Genomic DNA, 19,236 nt, shown 5'->3' with positions numbered 1-19,236 from the left:
GAACTCTTGTCAATGACTTGGAAGATAGGGATTGTGAAGTAAATGTTACGATGGGCGCTTCGTTGGCGTGATGACTAAGAAGTAGTGGATTTTTCCAATGACTTGAAACTGTCGATAATGATGTTGGGATATCCAGTACTTTATAAGAAGTTAAAGACACTTGAAGAGTCCTTCGCTCTACCGCAATCTCTCGTCCTTTTGGTCTCCATCGGCTATCCAGGGAACAAATATGAGAGCATCAGCGATATTTTTCATGTGTCGTCTTCTTTTCTCTTTGTTGTATACTGCTCCTATTTTCAATGTGGACGAGGTACCATGGCTACAAAATCAGTCTAGACAAGATGGCGATAGCTTAGTATACTTCTTCAGCCCTGGTGATCCCCTGAAGCAATATCGCATTATACCGTACAAAAGAACCTACAAGGACATAGTATGGGTTGCCAATGGAGCCACCCCTCACAGATTCGTCGGGTACCTTAAAGTTTACTTTTGAACGGGAACAGAAGAAAAATTTGGTCCTCAACTCGCCCGGACATGCCCGAGATCCAGTTGCACAGCTCTTGGATTTGGAAATCTCGTGGTGAGAGACGTGGATGGAAGTGTTCTAGGGCAAAGTTTTGATTGTCTTACAAATACACTTCTAGTGTCACATCCTCAAACCAACAAGAAGAGGATGACATCGTCATCTTTCCATTTGAAGAACGTAGAAGCAAATAGAAATCAATAAAAGAATATGTACATTTCGAACTAATAACTAAACCCAGAAAACTTAGACATAAACAACTCATGTCCAAAAATCACGTTATCAAAATGTCCTCCCAAAAATGTAAACGCTCTCATCCTACTTGCGGCTACATGAAATTCCTAAAAGACAAGCAAGGCGAATGGAATGAGCAACCTTTGCCCAATGAGTAATACATATTTTGTAAGCAGATCGAGCATCAATTATGCACGTTTAAGACACAAAAACATAAATCATTTACACTAAATCTAGAATATAACAAACTTGCAAGATTAAAATGAATTATATATTGTTTCAACATAACTATATTCTATAATAAATATCCATTTTAACAATAATATCAAAATAACTATTAATTGTCCTAACCACTGATCAATCTTATCCGTTGACTAATCTCGTGCTCAAATATTGAACCATAATCACACATAATGCCTCGTGACATAGGCGACCAAGATTTTCTTTAGTTAGGTCTCTACCTATATTATTAGTGGCCTATTTATAAGGATATCCTAAAATTAGCATGCATATTTACAGACCCCCCCAATGGGCTCACAGACACTAAAATCCATAAAACAAATCCAGAATCTAAACCAATCCAGAATCTCTATAACAAATCAGTTTTATAAATTAAAATGGAAAATCTTTCTAAACCTTGTTCATCAAACTGATCACAATGCATTTCTCAAGTCGTTTCAAAATTCTTCATAAACTAAACTTACAAATCAATATGTATAATATTTTGGAATGCATTTCATAAAAAGGTTTCCCAAACTATTTACCAATTTTTTTTTGTGGTAAAGGTAAGAAATTATATTGAGCTCAGGACAAATGTACACAAAACAGTGCCAAAAACTTACACTCTAGTTGCAAATACAAGAAGAGTGGAAGGGAGCCGAGGAGAAGCCACGAAGGGCAATACATATAGCAAAGCTAGACTACACAACAACAAAGCACAAGGAACAGCAAAGAGCGGTCCAACTGAATCTCTACACACACCAAGGAGAAGACCGCTGATGAGGCAGGAAGCAAAGGAATGAGTGACTTAACGAAAATCACCAACCCGAGGCTGTTAGATAAACACGAAAGGGTCGAAGCCCCAACCTCTTTGAAGTCTACAGTTCCTTGAAGAAGCCGGGGCGTTCTTGTATGTGATCGCTTTGTCCTTAACAACCTTAATCAAGTGATACTTGAGAGCTTGAATTGCTAGGGATTCACCTCGAACTAAACCAAACTTTTATGCAACAAAAATATCATTTCATAACTCAAACTTTATATAATCCATATTGCTTTCGAACTAAACAACGTAGCTCTACAAGCTGACGATCTCATAATTCTATCAATTAAACGAGAATCGACCTCAAAACCAACTAAACACTATAACAATGACTTGACTAAACTACATTTAAGTGTTAACAAAATGAATCCCACGTGTCAACAAATTGTTCACCCAAAGCCATTATTTAAATATATTTGCCACTGTAGAGCTCACTTGCAAAAATCCAAAATTTCGCTCCGACTAAACCGTTACTTCAAATTGATTCACATTAACCACCCCCCGGCTCCACAAAATCCTAATCTATCAATCCCTCATATTTCTTAGCTTAAAAAACTCCTATATTTAACCCATCTACTAAGAATATTGAAGGATTCGAAATTAAGGCTTGGTTTCGAAACTTTCTCCGATAAATGAAAGAAAGTGTGAACACTTACCAGGCTTTGCAAAACGAAGTAAATCTGGCTTGGCAAGACTCCATGGCGTGTATGTACAAAAGCCCTCTTTCCTTTTTTTCTTTTTCAGTCTTTCTTTCTTTCCCTCCTTTTCTTTCTTGTAGGTGCTCTCCTGTCCTTCAGGACAAATACCATAAAAAAAAGTCCAAACTATGCTTTCTGTGATACAAATATTCAAAACCTTTTTCTATTTCACCAAAAAACCTTAAACTTACTCATTGTGCCACAAATACCTTAATTTTTTTTAATCATGAAAAATTCCAAACTTATACATGTATGTCATATGTACTCTCTATTCCAGTTTTATCTAGAATATATGTATGACATTGGTATGAGTTCGGCATTTTCTATGACACAAAGTTTGGGTATTTGGGCCATAATGGATAAACTTAGGGTTTTTTTGTGATATAATAAAGGTTCGGGATATTTATGTCACAGCTAGAGCATAGTTTATAGTTTTTTGTGATAGTAACCCCTCCTCAATAGGCTGAGCACTTTTACATTCGTCGATCACTCAAAATTTCCTCTTTATTTTTTGCCCAGCTTTTTGACCCGATCAATATTACATCTAGCCGGTATGAAGAAAGGAAGAATAACACAACAGGCTTCAACACTGTATCATCGTGGAAAAGCATTGACGATCCTGATCCTGGTGATTCCACATTCTAACTTGACCCAAATGGATTCCAACAGCTCCTATCAAGGCAGGCTTCTGTTATCTCGTTCAGGTCTGGAATGGGTGTTTGATAGAGTGGCTCACCTAATTTAAATCCTAACCAATCTTGCATAGCGCTCTGCACAATGAGAAGGACACCCACTACAGTCATGAGTTCCTTAACAGTTCGATCGTTTTTGTTTTGGTATTGAATTCAAATGGCATTCTACGGCAGCAAAATGGGATTGACTGAGCAAAGGGTTGGACGTTACTTCTCACTTTCCAGTAGACAATTGTGACACCTCTGCATTTTGTGGTGGCTATGATATCAGCACGGTTGATGAGTTCCCTGTGTGTAGCTGCTCGAAAGGCTTCACACCGAAGTTTTCTCGAGGATGGGAAATTGTGGATTCGTCATATGGGTGTGTGAGAACTCCCTTGAATTTTGATCATATTTGCGAAGTATTCTGGGGTGAGATTGACAGATACACGCAGCTCCTGGTTTTAACAAGACGATAGATCTTCAAGAATGCAAAGTAATTTGCAAGAAAAACTGTTCTTGTATGATTTTTCAGACTTGGATATCAGGAGGGCAGGAAGTGGTTGCTTGCTGTGGTTGGAGAGCTTATGGGCATAAGAGAATACAATCAAAACGGGCAAGACAAATACACGAGGATGGCTGCCTCGGAATCAGGTAGTGACATGTCTTAAGATCCTTGCAATTACTAATTATAGTCGTTGATTTGTATGCTCTTCCTGTTAGAATATTTTGTTAATTTAAATGTGATCTCAATTTTGTATTTCCCAATTAATTCCGATTTACTGCCTAATCTATTACTCACATTTATTATGTGATAATTGTTCATTAATATGTTATCATAACGATTTTGATAGAAGATGTCGGTAATATAAGAAACAAAACAAAAACGTCATGTCGTCTAGTTCAAATCCTATCACTACAGAAAACATACCACCGAGTTTTGAAGGGTGTTAGCTAGTGGAACAAGACATATAGATGTAGTGATTTCATATTCGTAGATCAATTATGCTTCGTTCATTCGTTCAAAGTTTTAGGATTTTTGCATTTACAGATTTCCATCAATGGCTGGAGGTATGTCGATCATTTACATTTCCGCAAAATTGTGCCCGATTATGCTTGTATATGTTTGTGAATAGTAAATCAGAATCGTCAGCTTTTATTTAGATTTAGTCTAATAATTGATATCAGAGCATGCTTATGATCACTACCTTGGTGAAAATTTTGGCATTCTGTATGTTTTAATTGGATTCTGAATGGATAAAATTTGGATCTTTTGTGGCTTGGAAAGGAATTTTAAATTGCGATCAAATACAAGCCACCCACCACGCAATAACAAATCTGCATGGACACATCTTCATTCGTTAAAAAAGCCTTGAGATTATTCGGCATATTACTAACTGCCGAAGGTTAATTGAATGGTGAATTTTTCAGTGGTTAGGGTTTTAAGGCAAATTGTTTTAGGCTTAATTCCAGTCAATTTGTTGGTTGATTTTGTCGAATCTTGGAACTATGCATTCGTCTAGCATTGTCTTCGAAACCCATTGATCAATTTGATCAAACATGGGCTGTGGAAGAAGACCCAAACGGAAAAACGGAAGCTGGTCTCGGCGAAGCAACAATAGAAGAAAATCACATGGAAAGAACTCATGCGCATGTGTCACGACCCGAAAGAAAGCATGTCCAAGAGGTTTCTCGAACACGGGCGTGACACATTAAAGACCCTCGGCTTATACCCCCTAGACTTAGAGTATTCTCCTGGGGGCGGGCGATACTGTATTTGTACGCATACGTTATAAATGCGAGTAGCTGGTAGTTGTGTAATTAATGCTGATAGTTGGTAGATGGGAAGGTGCAATCTCTACCGTTAGATCTAAGGGAGATCTACAAATACGGTTTGCCTTGTACTTATATATAAAGGGGTCCCTCCCTTCAGTGTAAAACATCTCATTCACGAGTAATAGAAAATCCAGAGCTTCTCTCTTTAAAGAGTTTCTCTCTCTACGATCCTTGTGAGTGAGCGTGAGTAAGGCTAACTTGGGAAAATTTCCTAAAGCCGCACAGGCAAGGGAATGCTAGATCGATCGGCCCGTGATAAGTGGTATCAAAGTAGGAATCCCTCCAGTAAGCGAGTGAGCAAGTCGGAGAATCGGACTCCTCGCTCAAGTGCGGGTTGAGCAGATAAGTCCTAGTGGATGGGTGCTAGGACAAGTCAGCTTCTTGCCAAGCGGAATGCGAGTTAGAGAAGAACCGAGCCCTTACTAAATAGGGATAACATTCCTGGATTGATCGGTGAATTTGAAGAAGAGGTCTACTATCACGTTTTCAACAAGAAAAGAACCTTCATTGGTATGCTGGGGTCAAGATGCTGGTTAGGCTGAAATGGTGCTGCCAAAAGATGCGGTTGGCGAAAAATGCCACACTTGCCAGAAAACGCAGGTGACTGAGAAGGGCCGAGCGACTGAGATCAAAAGAGGCCACCAATGGAGCAAAACCTGTTTTGTTGGGCGAGTGTGACCGTTCGATGTGAATTCTCAAAAGTGGCACATCAATGGTTAATTTACGCAAGGAAGCGACAGAGCATATCGCAACAAGGGCACTGCGAATTGAATGGGGGAGAATGTCACGGTCCGTGAATCTTCCTGTACTCGTGACACTTGTAAGTGGCGCTTGGGATTATCTGGTGAAGAGTGTGAGGCAGAAGGGTAGAACACAACTGGTTTGTGGGAGTGGCGTCAGGACGGTTGGTGCTAGGAGTTCTGAGATAGAAGGATTACATCACTTAGGAGCTCTGAAGACGGGGTAGGCCTGCCGTGCACAAACTAGTCGGGAGTTGATGCCGCTCTCCTAACGAGGCCATGGCAGGCCGAAACCAGTTGTTGTGCCTAAAGAGAATTGCTGCCTTACTCCATGGACTAGACGCCCGAGCGAAGGCGGGCGTGGTAAGATCTCGCACAAAGAATCATTCATCGTATCGTTCGTGGAACAGCTAAAGAAGGAAGGCTGGCTTGGCGAATTCCACTCGTTAGGCGCCCGCGGGTCGTTCCGAGGCCAAGGAAACTCTCGGCCCGTGACACATGCGCCTAGCTAATGTGCACGCGTGCAACAACCCTTAAAGTAAAAGTTTCCAATTATGCCCTTGTCAACTAAATTATGATTTTGCCCCTTTGCATTAAGCAACATTACAGTTTTGCTCTTACCGCATAAAATTACGATTTATGATTTTGCCATTTTGGGTGTAAAATTCCTATTTTACCCCTTGCAAATGAAATTCCAATTCTGCTTTTGCATGTAAAATTCCAGCTTTAATCCTTTTACACGTGATTTTACTATTAATGCCCTTACATTTAATTTTATGAATATTTTCTTGTGAAATTAAATATCTATTGATCCGTATATATTTAATTAATTGAAGATTAGCCACATCATCTTTGATTATATTAAATCATATACATTAAGAGTATTTGGATCGCATATAGTCGAAGACACTAATTGTGACTAGTAGCATTACTATTATGAATATTATCCTATGGGAATTTTCAATATATTAATGTGATTAATTAGGATGAAGTAATTTATCTTTCTTAATTTATCCACGAGGATTGAGGAAGGGAATATAATTTAATAGTTTCATAATGAAGTCATTATGAATATATTTAAATTAAAAACTTAGCTCACGTGCAGTTTTTTATGTTATGTGATTTGTATTTTATAGCATGTTTTACGTTGGTAAAATATTATTTAAGTTTATCTGCCTCAAATATATTGATACATAAGTTTTCCTTTGAGAAATTAATTCTTCTCCAATTGGGGTGCATATATATATTAATTATGCTCTACAGTCAGACGAACCACATGTTCCTATTGAGGCTAGCACTTAAGCTAAATATACTCTTTATGCACAATGGGAGCAATTTAACCGCATCAATGTGATTACATAAAGATAAAACTTTCTGATAGCAATCGTGATTCAATCATTCAGCATAACAAGGCCAATGAATTGCTGGAGGCTATTGATGAGCAATTTGAGTTTTAAGAAAAGGCACATCTCATGATCCTTATTATGAAGTTCTCATCATTGAAGCTTATTAGTGTAAGAGGTGTGCATGAGCACATCATGAAAGTGAGGGACATTGTAGCTCAGCTGAAAAATATTGAGGTTGGGATATCATAATCTTTTATTGTATATTATATCCCGAACACTCTCCCACAAGAGTATACCCCTTTCAAAATATCTTACAACACACATAACACTAAATGATCAATCAATAAACTTGTCACCATATGTATTCAAGAGGAAGAGAGGCCACTAATGGAAAACGGAGAAAGTGCTCAAGGTAAGTATAAAGGGCAAGCCAAGTAGAAGGGAAAAAGTAAAATACCTCTACCTCCCCGTGGTGGCATTAAGAAGGAATCCAAGTGCTTCTTTTGTAAAAAGAAGGGACACATGAAAAGGATTGTGCCAAATTCAAGGCTTGGCTCAAGAAGAAATGTAACATATTCTCATATATTTGTTATGAATCTAATATAGTTGATGTGGGTCACAACACTTGGTGGATTGATTCTGGTTCTACAATTCATATTTTGAATTCCTTGGGGTTTTTAGAACCAACGGAAACGAGTAGGAAGTGAACAAAGTAATTATTTAGGAAACAAGATACGCTTGCGTGTGGAAGTTATTAGGATATATAACTTAGTTCTCAATAGTGGTTTTGTTTTAAATTTAGAAATGAGCTTTTATAATCCAAGTTTTTTTTAGGAATTTAATTTCGGTTTCAAGACTTGTACTTTTTGGATACTCCTTTAAATTTTCAGGTTCAACATTCAGTTTATCATATTATTCAGAAATTATTGAGAGCGGTAATTTGTTTGATGGTCCTTTTCGAATTAATTCACAAGACAATGACATTTCTAATGAAATGCACATTTACGATAATACTTTTATAAAGCGATGTGTTGTGAATGAAGATTCATCTATGTTGTAGCACTAGAGATTGAGACATATTTCCATCACTGTAATTAAGCAATTAGTAAATGATTGAGTACTTAATACTCTAGATAATACTAATTATGCAACTTGTAGATTGCATAAATGGAAAGCAGACCAACAAGTCAAAGAAATGTGCCAAGAGGGGTACATAAATATTAAAAATCATATATACATATATTTGTAGTCTATATTTAGACTCAAATGGATAGAGGTACTCCATCTCTTTCATAGAATATTATTTATGATTCATGTATCTCTACTTGATTTGTAATAAGCACAAAGTGCCGAATGCCTTTAAGGTATTTAACACTAAAGCAAAGAAATAATGCGATAAGAAAATTAAGATCGTGAGATAAGATAGAATTGGAAAATATTATGGTAGATACACTAAAGATGGACAAGCACCTGGACCATTTGCGAAATTTTTTAAAGAATATGACATTATTGCCTAATAGATTGTGCCTAGTTCTCCCCATTAAAATGGTGTGGCAAAAAGAAGAGATCGAACTTTATTGAATATGGTACGAAGTATGCTTAGTAGCTCTAAACTTCCTAAGTCCTTAAGGACAGAGCCTCTTAAAATGGTAGTGTGCAAATTAAATTGAGTTTTGACCAAGGCCGTCCCAAAGACGCTTTTTGAGTTATTCAAGGGTTGAAAATCGAGTTTGAGACATGTACACATTTGGGGATGCTTGTCTGAAGTAAAAGTCCATAATCCATAGAAAAAAAAAGTTAGACTCAAGGATTATTTGTGGGTATTCCGTTGGATATGCCAAAAAGTCCAAAGGATATAAGTTTGATTTTCCATCTCACACCACTAGATTTGTGGAATCAAGAAACACTAAGTTTCTTGATAATGACATAATCAGTGGGAGTGATCAATTTAGGGACCTTATTCTTAAATAAGATCATTCAGATATTTAACATTCCACCTTAGGTACTGAATTGATTGTTGTTTACAACGCCTCTTCAGTTCAACTGATCATTGAACAACCAATCATTAAAGATCCACAAGTTGTTGATATTGATCCAATAGACCCAACTACTCAACGATTACTGGATATTATTAAGCATCCACTTGAACAACAAACTCCTTAAGAGAATGTCGATGCAACATTAAGAAGGTCTACTAGAATGAAGAAATCAACAATCCTTAGTGACTACATTATGAATTTGCAAGAATCTGACTGTAATGTTGGAATTGAAAATGATCCTCAAATGTTTTCACAAGTCATAACTTATGATAAATCCAATTTGTAATACAATACCATGAAAAAAGAGATAAGTTATATGGCATCTAATGAGGTTTGGGATTTAGTTGAGTTACCTGATGGTGCGAAGGCCATTTTATGGAAATGGGTCTTCAAAACTAAGAATGATTCATTGGGAAGTATTAAGAGATACAAAGTCAAACTCTTGCCAAGGGATTAACTCAAAATGAAGAAATAGATTACACAGAGACATTTTCTCCTATATCTAAGAAAGATTATCTTCGTATTATTTTAGTATTGGTAACTCATTATGATATAGAGTTACATCAAATGGGTGTGAAAACGGCATTCCTTAATGGTAAACTAGAAGAAGTGGTTTACATAAAACAATTGGAATGATTTTTCTCTAGTGTTGGTGAGCATTTGGTGAGCATTTGGTGTGGAAGCTTAAGAAGTTAGCTTAAAACAATCATCCCACCAATGGCACCTAAAGTTCCATGAGGTCATCTCTTCATTCAATTTTATAGAGAATGTCATAGATTAATATATACCAAAAGGTTAACGGGAACGGGATATGTTTTCTTGTCCTGTATATAAATGGCATTTTACTTGCAACAAATGATAAGGAGTTGTTACACGAGACGAAACAATTTCTCTCTAAGAGTTTTGACATAAAGGATATGAGTGAGGTATCTTATGTCATTGGTATTAAGATCCATAGGGATAAATCTCGAGGTATATTAGGACTATCTCAAGAAATCTATATCAATAAGGTTTTTGAAAACTTTCAGATGAAATATTGTTCACCAAGTATAGCACCCATTGTGAAGGGTGACGGGTTTAATTTGAATCAATGCCTAAAGAATGATTTTAAAAGGAAACAAATGAAGAACATCTCATATGCTTATGATGTCGGAAACTTGATGTATACTCAGGTTTGTACTCGACCTTACATGCCTTTACTGTGGAAATGTTGGAAAGATATCAAAGCCATCTAGATATGGACCATTGGAGAGCTGCAAAGAAGGTGATAAAGTACCTTCAAGTTATAAAGGGACACATGCTTTTGTATAGATGAATGGACAATTTGGAGGTCGTTGGTTACTCGGATTCAGCATTCACCGGCTACGTTGATTCCCGTAAATCAATATCGAGATATATTTTTATATTTGCCGGTGGAGCTGTCTCCTGGAGGAGTACAAAATAGACCTTGCCACTTCCACTATAGAAGCAGAGTTTGTTTTCTATTTTGAGGCCACCTTACATGGTGTGTGATTGAAAAGTTTCATATCGGGACTGAGAGTTGTGTATTTCATTATTATGCCATCAAGAATGTTTAAAGATAATTCAGTTACAGTTTTCATAGTTAAGAACCCAAAAAGTGGTAGTCGAAATAAGCACATTGACATCAAGTAATTAACCATCAGAGAATGTGTTAAAGAGAAGAAAATGATCATAGAACACATAAGCACTAAATTGATGATGACTGATCATTTAACTAAAAGCATGATACTAATGAATTATAAGGATCATATGAGATAATATGCCATGAGATAGAAGTATGATTAATTTGACAAATGCATGATTGTGATGTGATCACGTGGCATGACAGCATGATATGGTTGTAAGATTGGGCTCATATTTCCTTAACATAGAAACATGCAAAACATCATGAACATTAGAAAGTCTGGGTGGTAGTGCCAACCGATAGACTAAGTCACCAATCTTTTCAAGAATCTCGTATTTAGAATGGACATTGGTCCAATCATGTAAATTATATATATAGAAGAATTTGTGAGACTTTTATCCATTTACGATATTTTTCTCAATACAATCGTATACATTCAATTATTCTGAGAAAAACAATCACATTTGACCTGTAATAAATATAAGGTTTATTCATTAAGTTATGTTATCACATATGGACTTATGAAATGCATTGTGATACATGGAAGATAATACTCGTTTTGAGAAGACTCATTGTTGTGATTCATATGTTTTATTTTAGCACGAAGTTTATGTGGATTTGTGTTGATATTTCATTTGATGGAATGGTGGCCTATGTAGCATCGACACAGACATGCGACACGGCACGACGCGACACGCCGACACGTTATTTATCAAAAAATAGAGAATTCCGACACGTTATATATTAAATATATTTGTATATATAAATGCAAAAATAAATCAATAATAAAAAAGAGCATAGAATTAATTTATACTAAAAATATTAATCCAACATTTGTTAATATCATTCATTGTTTTAATTTGACAGAGATTGAATGAGAAATTCAAAAATTGCAAAAATGAAAGAGTAAACTTGAAGGAACATATCCTATTTTCTTATACTTGTTGGAGATTAGTGAGATTTCTTATAGTCCTAGACAGAGTTCAAAGTTCATGATATAGACTAGTTTGGAGCTCCTCTGGAAAACAAGGTTCGAGAAAAATGAAAATCCATGACAAGAACTCTCAAAGTATGACCAAAAGAAAAGGAAATCACTAAATTCACCACGGAAAATGTGAGAGATAACTCACAAGCCAATAACATAGACCAAAAGAGATAACTCGTAAGCGATGCTTGCGAGAGGTGGAAAGAAGCAAAAAAATTATAACTTTAAGTATGTTAGGGCAACGGAATGACATCAACGAGAAGAGGGATATTCCATCGTCACTCACGGGAAGATTAGAACTTATAAGTGAGAAACTTGAGAGTAAGAATTTTCTTCTTTCCCCTTTATTTTTGTTATTTTCATTATTTTTCATATATTTACATGTTGACCCTTCAAGTATTGAAAATTTTTAAAATTGACCCCGTGCGTGTCGGAATCGCGTGTCAAAATTTCAGACTCACATGTCGGAGTGTGTCGGGAAGAGTTGACTATGTGTCAGAATTTTCGACACTCATTGACTGCGTGTTGGAACATGTCGAAGCGTGTCGAACATGTCGAAGTGTCGGACACGACACGAAGGTTTCCAAAGAGTGTTAGACACCACACGAAGGTTTCCAGAGAGCGTCGGTGCTTCTTAGATGGTGGTATCAAATGGGATAATTATGATATTTTATTAATTTAAATGTGATCCAATTTTATATTTCCCAATTAATTATGATTTATTGCTTAGTTTATTACCCACGTTTATTACATAATAATTGCCAATTAATATGATACCTTAACGGTCTTGATGGTAGATGTCGATAACATAAGAAACTGAATAAAAACGTCAAGTCGTCTAGTTCAAAATCTATCACTGCAAAAAACCCACCATCACATTTTGAGGGATATTGGCTAGTCGACCAAAATGTATAGACCGGATGATTCCATATTCATAGATCGATCACGCTTTGCGCATTCGTTCAAAGTTTTGGGATTTTTCACATTTGCAGATTTTCATTAATGGCTAGAGGTATGTCGATTCTTTACCTTTCTGCAAAATTATTCCCAATTATGCTTGTATCTATTTGTGAATGATAAATTGAGATTTTTAGTTTTTATTTAGATTTAGTCTAACACTTCCTTCTCTTAGGTATACTACAAACCAACAAAAAGAAGAATAAGCCGGTCATGGTCTTGGCACTGTCTATCGTGACTGGGCAACAACGTTTGTCTTTTTCCAAATTTGATGACGTGTATACCTGTGAAGATGGCAGTCATATGCTGGAAGGTGAGCGAGTGGCAAAGTTACCTCCTTTTTCCACTATGCTATCTGGGAACTGTTTTCCTCTCGGGGGAGCCAAGAGGGAAGCTAAGGACATGATTGGCAATGTTTCTATTTTTTGTTTTTCCATTCTTTTGTTCCTTGAAATAGAAAAAGAACAAAAATCCATTTGATTATTTCAATTAATTTTTCTACTCCTTGAAATAAAAAAGTGGCCGGGAACATATTTAGAACAAAAACAAAAAAATAGAAAAAATTAGTTTCTTAATCTCAGAAATATTTTATAGAAATAATTCTTTTTCTTTTTTTTTTTTCTTTTCTTCCTCCTTGGTGCCCTACTCCTGCTATCCAGCCACCGCCAGTTGCTGGCCACAACAAGCGGTGGCAGTTAGCAACGACAACGGTCGGCGGCGGTCGGTAGTGGCAAGAAAGAATAAGAAAAGAAAAGAAAATTATTAAAAATTATTAGGAAATTAAAAGAAATTCAACGTTACAAAAAAAAAAAAAAAAAAAAAAAAAATTGTGAATCATACCAAACATATTCCTGTCCTTTTTCCATTCCGAGAATACAAATTTTATGTTACTATCAAACGTGTTCTTTTACTAAAAAGAAAAATACTATTTTTGAAAAGAAATTGTTCACTGAAATAGAAGCTTTATCAAATGGATCTAAGAGTCTATAACCTTAAGCCTGTCAACTCTGCTTGCTCTCAAATTTGCGTTGATGGTCATTCTTGAGGCATCAAGTGATGCTGGCACGAGTCAATTAGATTTATTCAGCCGTATAAGAGACGTAGCCTAAGGAAGTAGATTGATCTTCTACAACTACAAGTCTTCACGTCATTCTCGAAAGAGACAAAAGCATGATGGATTTCTAACGGTCCAGATGGTCTATTCAACTTCTCGAAGTTTACTACATGATTTCCTAGGTGTGATTGTTCAAAGGTTCAAAGAAGAGATGTTCATGAAGATTTTAGAAGTGTCATTACCCGCAGAAGGGACTATAATGCACAGCTTTTCTTTTACAGGAATGTTAGTCTCTTTAAGAATCTTTTCTAGTGACTTCCCAGAGTCAAATATAATGAGGATGAACCGTTGATACTTACAGAATTTCTGAGACTGCAGCCTCGTCTTCAATCATTTCTATTATCTGGTTGGTTTGCAGGTTCAATCAGCATGGGAACAGCGGTAGGAGCCTTGATTATTTTTTTGCACTTTACTTCATCTACTATCACAGGGATTTCCAGCGCACTTGATACGTTAACTACGGATCAATCGATGCAACGTGGCAAGAGCATGGTTTCAGCTGGGGGGACTTTCGAACTAGGATTCTTCAGCCTCCATCATCCCCCAAAGCATTACCTTGGAATATGGTACAAGAAAATAAATCCCATCAAAGTAGTATGGGTTGCCAACAGAGTCAGTCCACTCACTGATTCATCCGGTACTCTGAAGATCACTAGACAGGGAAGTCTCATCCTTCTCGATGGAAACGGGAGTGAAATCTGGTCTTCCAACTCATCAATACCCTCACGTTATCCAGTTGCTCAGCTTCTGGACTCAGGGAATCTTGTTGTGAGAGACTTAGGCAATACTGGTTCTGATAATTTCCTATGGCAGAGTTTTGACTATCCAACTGATACTTTTCTGGCGGGGATGAAGTTAGGAAGGAACAGAATTACGGGCTTTGATCGTTATCTGACATCTTGGAAGAGTGTAGATGATCCTTCTCCAGGTAATTTCTCATACCGACTTGACCCGAATGGGTTTCCCCAAATACTTCTGAAGCAGGGCTCCACTGTCAAGTCTAGGTTAGGACCGTGGATTGGTGTCCGAAATGGTGGAGTGCCTAATTTGAACCCGAATCTGAAGTACACATACGAATTTGTTCTGACTGAGCAGGAGATGTACTGCCACTACCAATTCCTCAACAGGTCAGTGATATCTCGTTTGTACTTGAATCCAGATGGTGTTGTGCAGCGCTTCACATGGGATGACCAAACACAGAATTGGGTTCTATATCTTGTTGGACCATCAGATGTTTGTGACCTTTACACATATTGTGGAGCCTATGCTAGCTGCAAGATCAGTATGTCCCCAGTGTGTAAATGCTTGAATGGATTTTTACCAAAAGTCCAACAAAATTGGAGTTCATTGAACCGGATTGGTTGCGTTAGGATAAACGCTTTGGACTGTAAAAGAGACATATTTAGAAAGTATTCTGGTTTGAAGTTGCCAGACACACGGAGCTCCTGGTTTGACAGGAGCATGGATCTTCAAGAATGTGGAGAAGTTTGCAAAAGGAACTGTTCTTGTACGGCATACTCTAATCTAGATCCTGAAGGTGGAGGAAAGGGATGTTTGCTGTGGTTTGGGGACTTGACTGATATTAGAGAATACGACGAACAGGTGCAAGACATCTATGTTAGGATGTTTGATCTGGATCCAGGTATTATTTTGCTACTAATGAGAAAATTTCCCCAGTCAGTAAACACAGACAGGAAAGCCTCTGGAACAAAACATGGGCACCGAATAATTCTATTTTAATATTCAATAAATCCTATTTCTTGTGGGCTAATTAGGATTATTAACTACCCTCATTACACCTTATCCTTGATGAGGGACTTCTTTCGTGTAACGTCCTCACTGTACGCTTTAACAGTTCTGAGTCTCAATGTTTTTTGTGCTCCAACGGCTCTTTTTGGTCCAGGTCACTCAAGCAGGAAGAAGGGGAAGCTGATCTTAGGCTTGATATCTGGAACATTGCTGCTATTCCTAAGTCTCAGTCTGATGGTGTATGTTCAGAAAAAGAAGGCCGTGCTGAAGCACCTGCAAATTAGACTTTTTAACTCAGTTTTCTCTGGTAAATTTTTTAATAATGATTAAATTTTCTGGTAAATTTTTAATGATGATTAACTTTTCTCTGGTAATGTGTAAACTGTTGCTCGATGCTTTCTGCTAGCTTTCGAATGGCTAAGATGCAGGACAATGATACCTACGAAGTCTTTCACTAGAATATTACTGATTTCAAACTTTCTCTATGTGCATTTATTTCGGCACGTAGAATTTAGAGACAAAGGTTCACCATGGCTAAGAATTTAAAACCGTATGTACCTCAGCTTGCTGCAAATTTTATGCAATGTCCCAAACCCCCTACTTTGATTTTTCTTGGGTAAATAAAGCTATATAAAAACAACCTCTACCCTTTTTTCCTGCATAAACTTCCATTCAAAAGGTTCTGAATCTGACCCTGACCTCAACTCCACCCGTCGACCCACCCTTGTCACTGGGCCAAATGCCTAGTTGCTTGAAAGAGAAATGCCTGGAATGATGGAATCGGTTCGACCAAAAATAATTATGCAGGCCCTATGTTGTGCAATGGCTGAAGAATCTGAAAATATGCAACTTGCTGAAGATTTCATTTCATGTCAGATATCAATTGTTCTATCCGATTTGAAAATAAAACAATCTAAATGATCGCGGTCTCTAACCAGAAGGGTGTCAATTTTCTCAAAATGGTTAAATGGCTTTGCAAAAACTTGGAATAAATTCTTTGGAACACAGGAGGGAAGTAACGCATAGATAGCTTTCTCTGTTGGTCTGTGCAAATCCACTGAATTGCTGATTAGTTTGTTCTTTTTCTTGTGTGAGGTTACTGAGGAAAACGTTCTATTATCCTTGATGTAGGTGGGATATGTACATCACTGGGAGGATCTGAAAATGTGGAATGCGCGGGAGAAGATCCAGAGCTACGGTTATTTGAATTTGCCACAATAGCTAATGCTACAAACAACTTTACAACAGACAACAAGCTTGGAGAAGGCGGCTTTGGACCTGTCTACAGGGTAAAATAAGTAGTGCAAGCCATCTGTATAAAATACATTATGCATCAATGGATTGATTATGCACCTATCTACCCTCTTATGGTAAATAGCATGGATGCACTGTCTCAACATATCGCATAAAAGCAGCTGCACTTGCACCTCAAACACCCAGCGATATATCAGTTCTGATCAATCACAGAAAAGAATTCATTTTGAATAGCCTTGGCTCTCTTGGCTAATGTTGGATGGATTTGCTACCTTACAACCTGGGACATAGCATAATGTAACTACATTGGGAGGATAATTCGCCTAATTTAACTACATTGGAAGAATGTGATGAAAAAGAAAGTTTCTGATTCTGTCAATTTACTACAAACATAATCACTTTTTGTGAACTTTCAGGTATAACTGTGTGCAAAATTTCTGCAAGATATGATAATGTGAAAAAAGAGGAGAGATAAATTGAACATTAAAGACCAAAAAATACCTGTGAACAAAATAAGTAGTCCTACAATTTATGACTATTTTCAGGGTATGTTGAAGAGCAATCAAGAAATTGCAGTGAAGAGACTTTCAAGGAGTTCAGGCCAAGGACTAGACGAATTCAAAAGTGAAGCCTCACACCTTGCCAGGCTTCAGCACAGAAACCTCGTGAAGCTTCTAGGATTCTGCATTCAGAAAGAAATGTTGCTGATATATGAATACATGCCCAACAAAAGCTTGGATACGTTCATTTTTGGTTTGCTCTCTGTCATGATATGTGATGCTCAACATCTCTTAAGCATGCTATACTGAAGTTCTATCTTCTAAGACCTTGCAAACAGTCATCATAGATGATTGTACTGGTGTCTCCATTCTTATGACATGAGATCTCACAAAAACTAAACTTGGAATCGTTGTTCATTTACCAATAGGATAAAGATTGATGAACTCTATAAGAGTAACATTTATCAGCGTGAATCAATTCATCTGTCTTCTTCAAATTGCAGTGATGAACTGTGCAGGCCTTACTTTAAGTACATGAATTGAACTTCTGCAGATCAGGAGCGGAGGAAGCTGCTTGATTGGAGTAAGCGATTTCACATCATCAGTGGAATAGCTCGGGGTCTTCTTTACCTTCACCAAGATTCCAGACTGAGAATAATTCACCGAGATCTAAAAGCTAGCAATGTCTTGCTAGATTGTGAGTTGAACCTAAGATATCTGATTTCGGGCTTGCTAAAAGTTTTGGAGGAAATGAGACACAAGCATGTACAAAGCGAGTGGCTGGAACACAGTAAGCACTTAAATCACTGCAACGTCTGTGATCAAATGGATATCAAGCTCATTGTACTTGGTGGATTTATTCATGCAGTGGTTACATGTCCCCTGAGTATGCAATTAATGGAGTTTTCTCGGCAAAGTCGGATGTGTTCAGCTACGGTGTTTTGATGCTGGAGATAATTAGTGGGACAAGAAACAGAGGGTTCTCTCACTCAGATCACCCTCAGAATCTTCTTGGACATGTAAGTTTGAAATTCTGTTTTTCTTTTTTTTTTTGGTTCACTTAATATTAAGAACTACGCTTTAATAGATTTGTTTTAATGGGGTCAGGCGTGGAAACTATTTCAAGAAGGAAGATCTATTGAATTTGTTGATCCGGTGGTCGGTAACTCATGTAACGTATCAGAAATCATAAGGACCATGCACATTGGCCTTTTATGTGTCCAGAAATGCCCCGAGGACAGGCCAACCATGTACATGGTGATTCTGATGCTGGGAAGCGATATGGCACTGTCCGCCCCAAAAGAGCCTGGATTTTTCAGCGAAACAAAAGGGCCTCACGCAAATGCTTGTGTAAGCCAGCCTGAACCATGCTCTCCTAATGAAGTTACCTTGACAGCATTATCCGCTCGGTAGAAGATGCTTTCACCATGATCTCTGACCTCTCTGATCTGAAGAAGTATATGTTCTATGGCGACATGTACACGTTGTGAAGATGGCAGAGCTAAGTGCTGGAATGTGAGAGAAAGACATCACCAATGATTTACACAGCAACCCAGAACGATTCGTCCCCTTAAATTGTTGCACATTGTTGAACACTTCCGGCTACAAACATTGAAATTTCTTATTGTCCTAGCATTCTGCATTAATACTTTGTCTTATTTTAATGGAAAAGAAAAGGTTGTACAAAGTTGAACACCGAAAGGGAAGTTGAAGAGATTTGATGAACAGAACTGAAAGTGAAAACGAAAGAGAGGAAAAAGATGCAGAGAGAAGGTGTATTCGTATTCACTGAATGGTCGCTTACATCAAAAGAACTTCACACACATTTACTCTGTCCTCATCAGTCTTTATATTAACCAGAGAATGATAACAGAATGAAAAACAACTGGTTAACAGAACAACTAAC

At 37.3% G+C, this 19,236-nt stretch overlaps 1 protein-coding gene across 1 annotated transcript; it reads left to right on the top strand.

The window, feature by feature from the left end:
- The first annotated feature begins 13,977 nt into the window (after positions 1–13,977).
- On the top strand, positions 13,978–18,955 carry LOC104452087 (G-type lectin S-receptor-like serine/threonine-protein kinase At4g27290). The gene is given in 8 exon segments (XM_039315238.1): positions 13,978–15,469; positions 15,731–15,883; positions 16,708–16,865; positions 17,376–17,583; positions 17,884–18,036; positions 18,039–18,120; positions 18,199–18,349; positions 18,438–18,955. Coding segments are annotated over 8 exon segments (2,484 nt in total). The 5' UTR covers positions 13,978–14,196; the 3' UTR covers positions 18,744–18,955.
- Positions 18,956–19,236: the final 281 nt, after the last annotated feature.

This window comes from Eucalyptus grandis, chromosome 6 (assembly GCF_016545825.1).
Source record: "Eucalyptus grandis isolate ANBG69807.140 chromosome 6, ASM1654582v1, whole genome shotgun sequence".
NCBI lineage: Eukaryota > Viridiplantae > Streptophyta > Magnoliopsida > Myrtales > Myrtaceae > Eucalyptus > Eucalyptus grandis.
The sequence above is the reverse complement of the archived record's forward strand: the minus strand, read 5'-3'. Positions and strand labels throughout refer to the sequence as shown.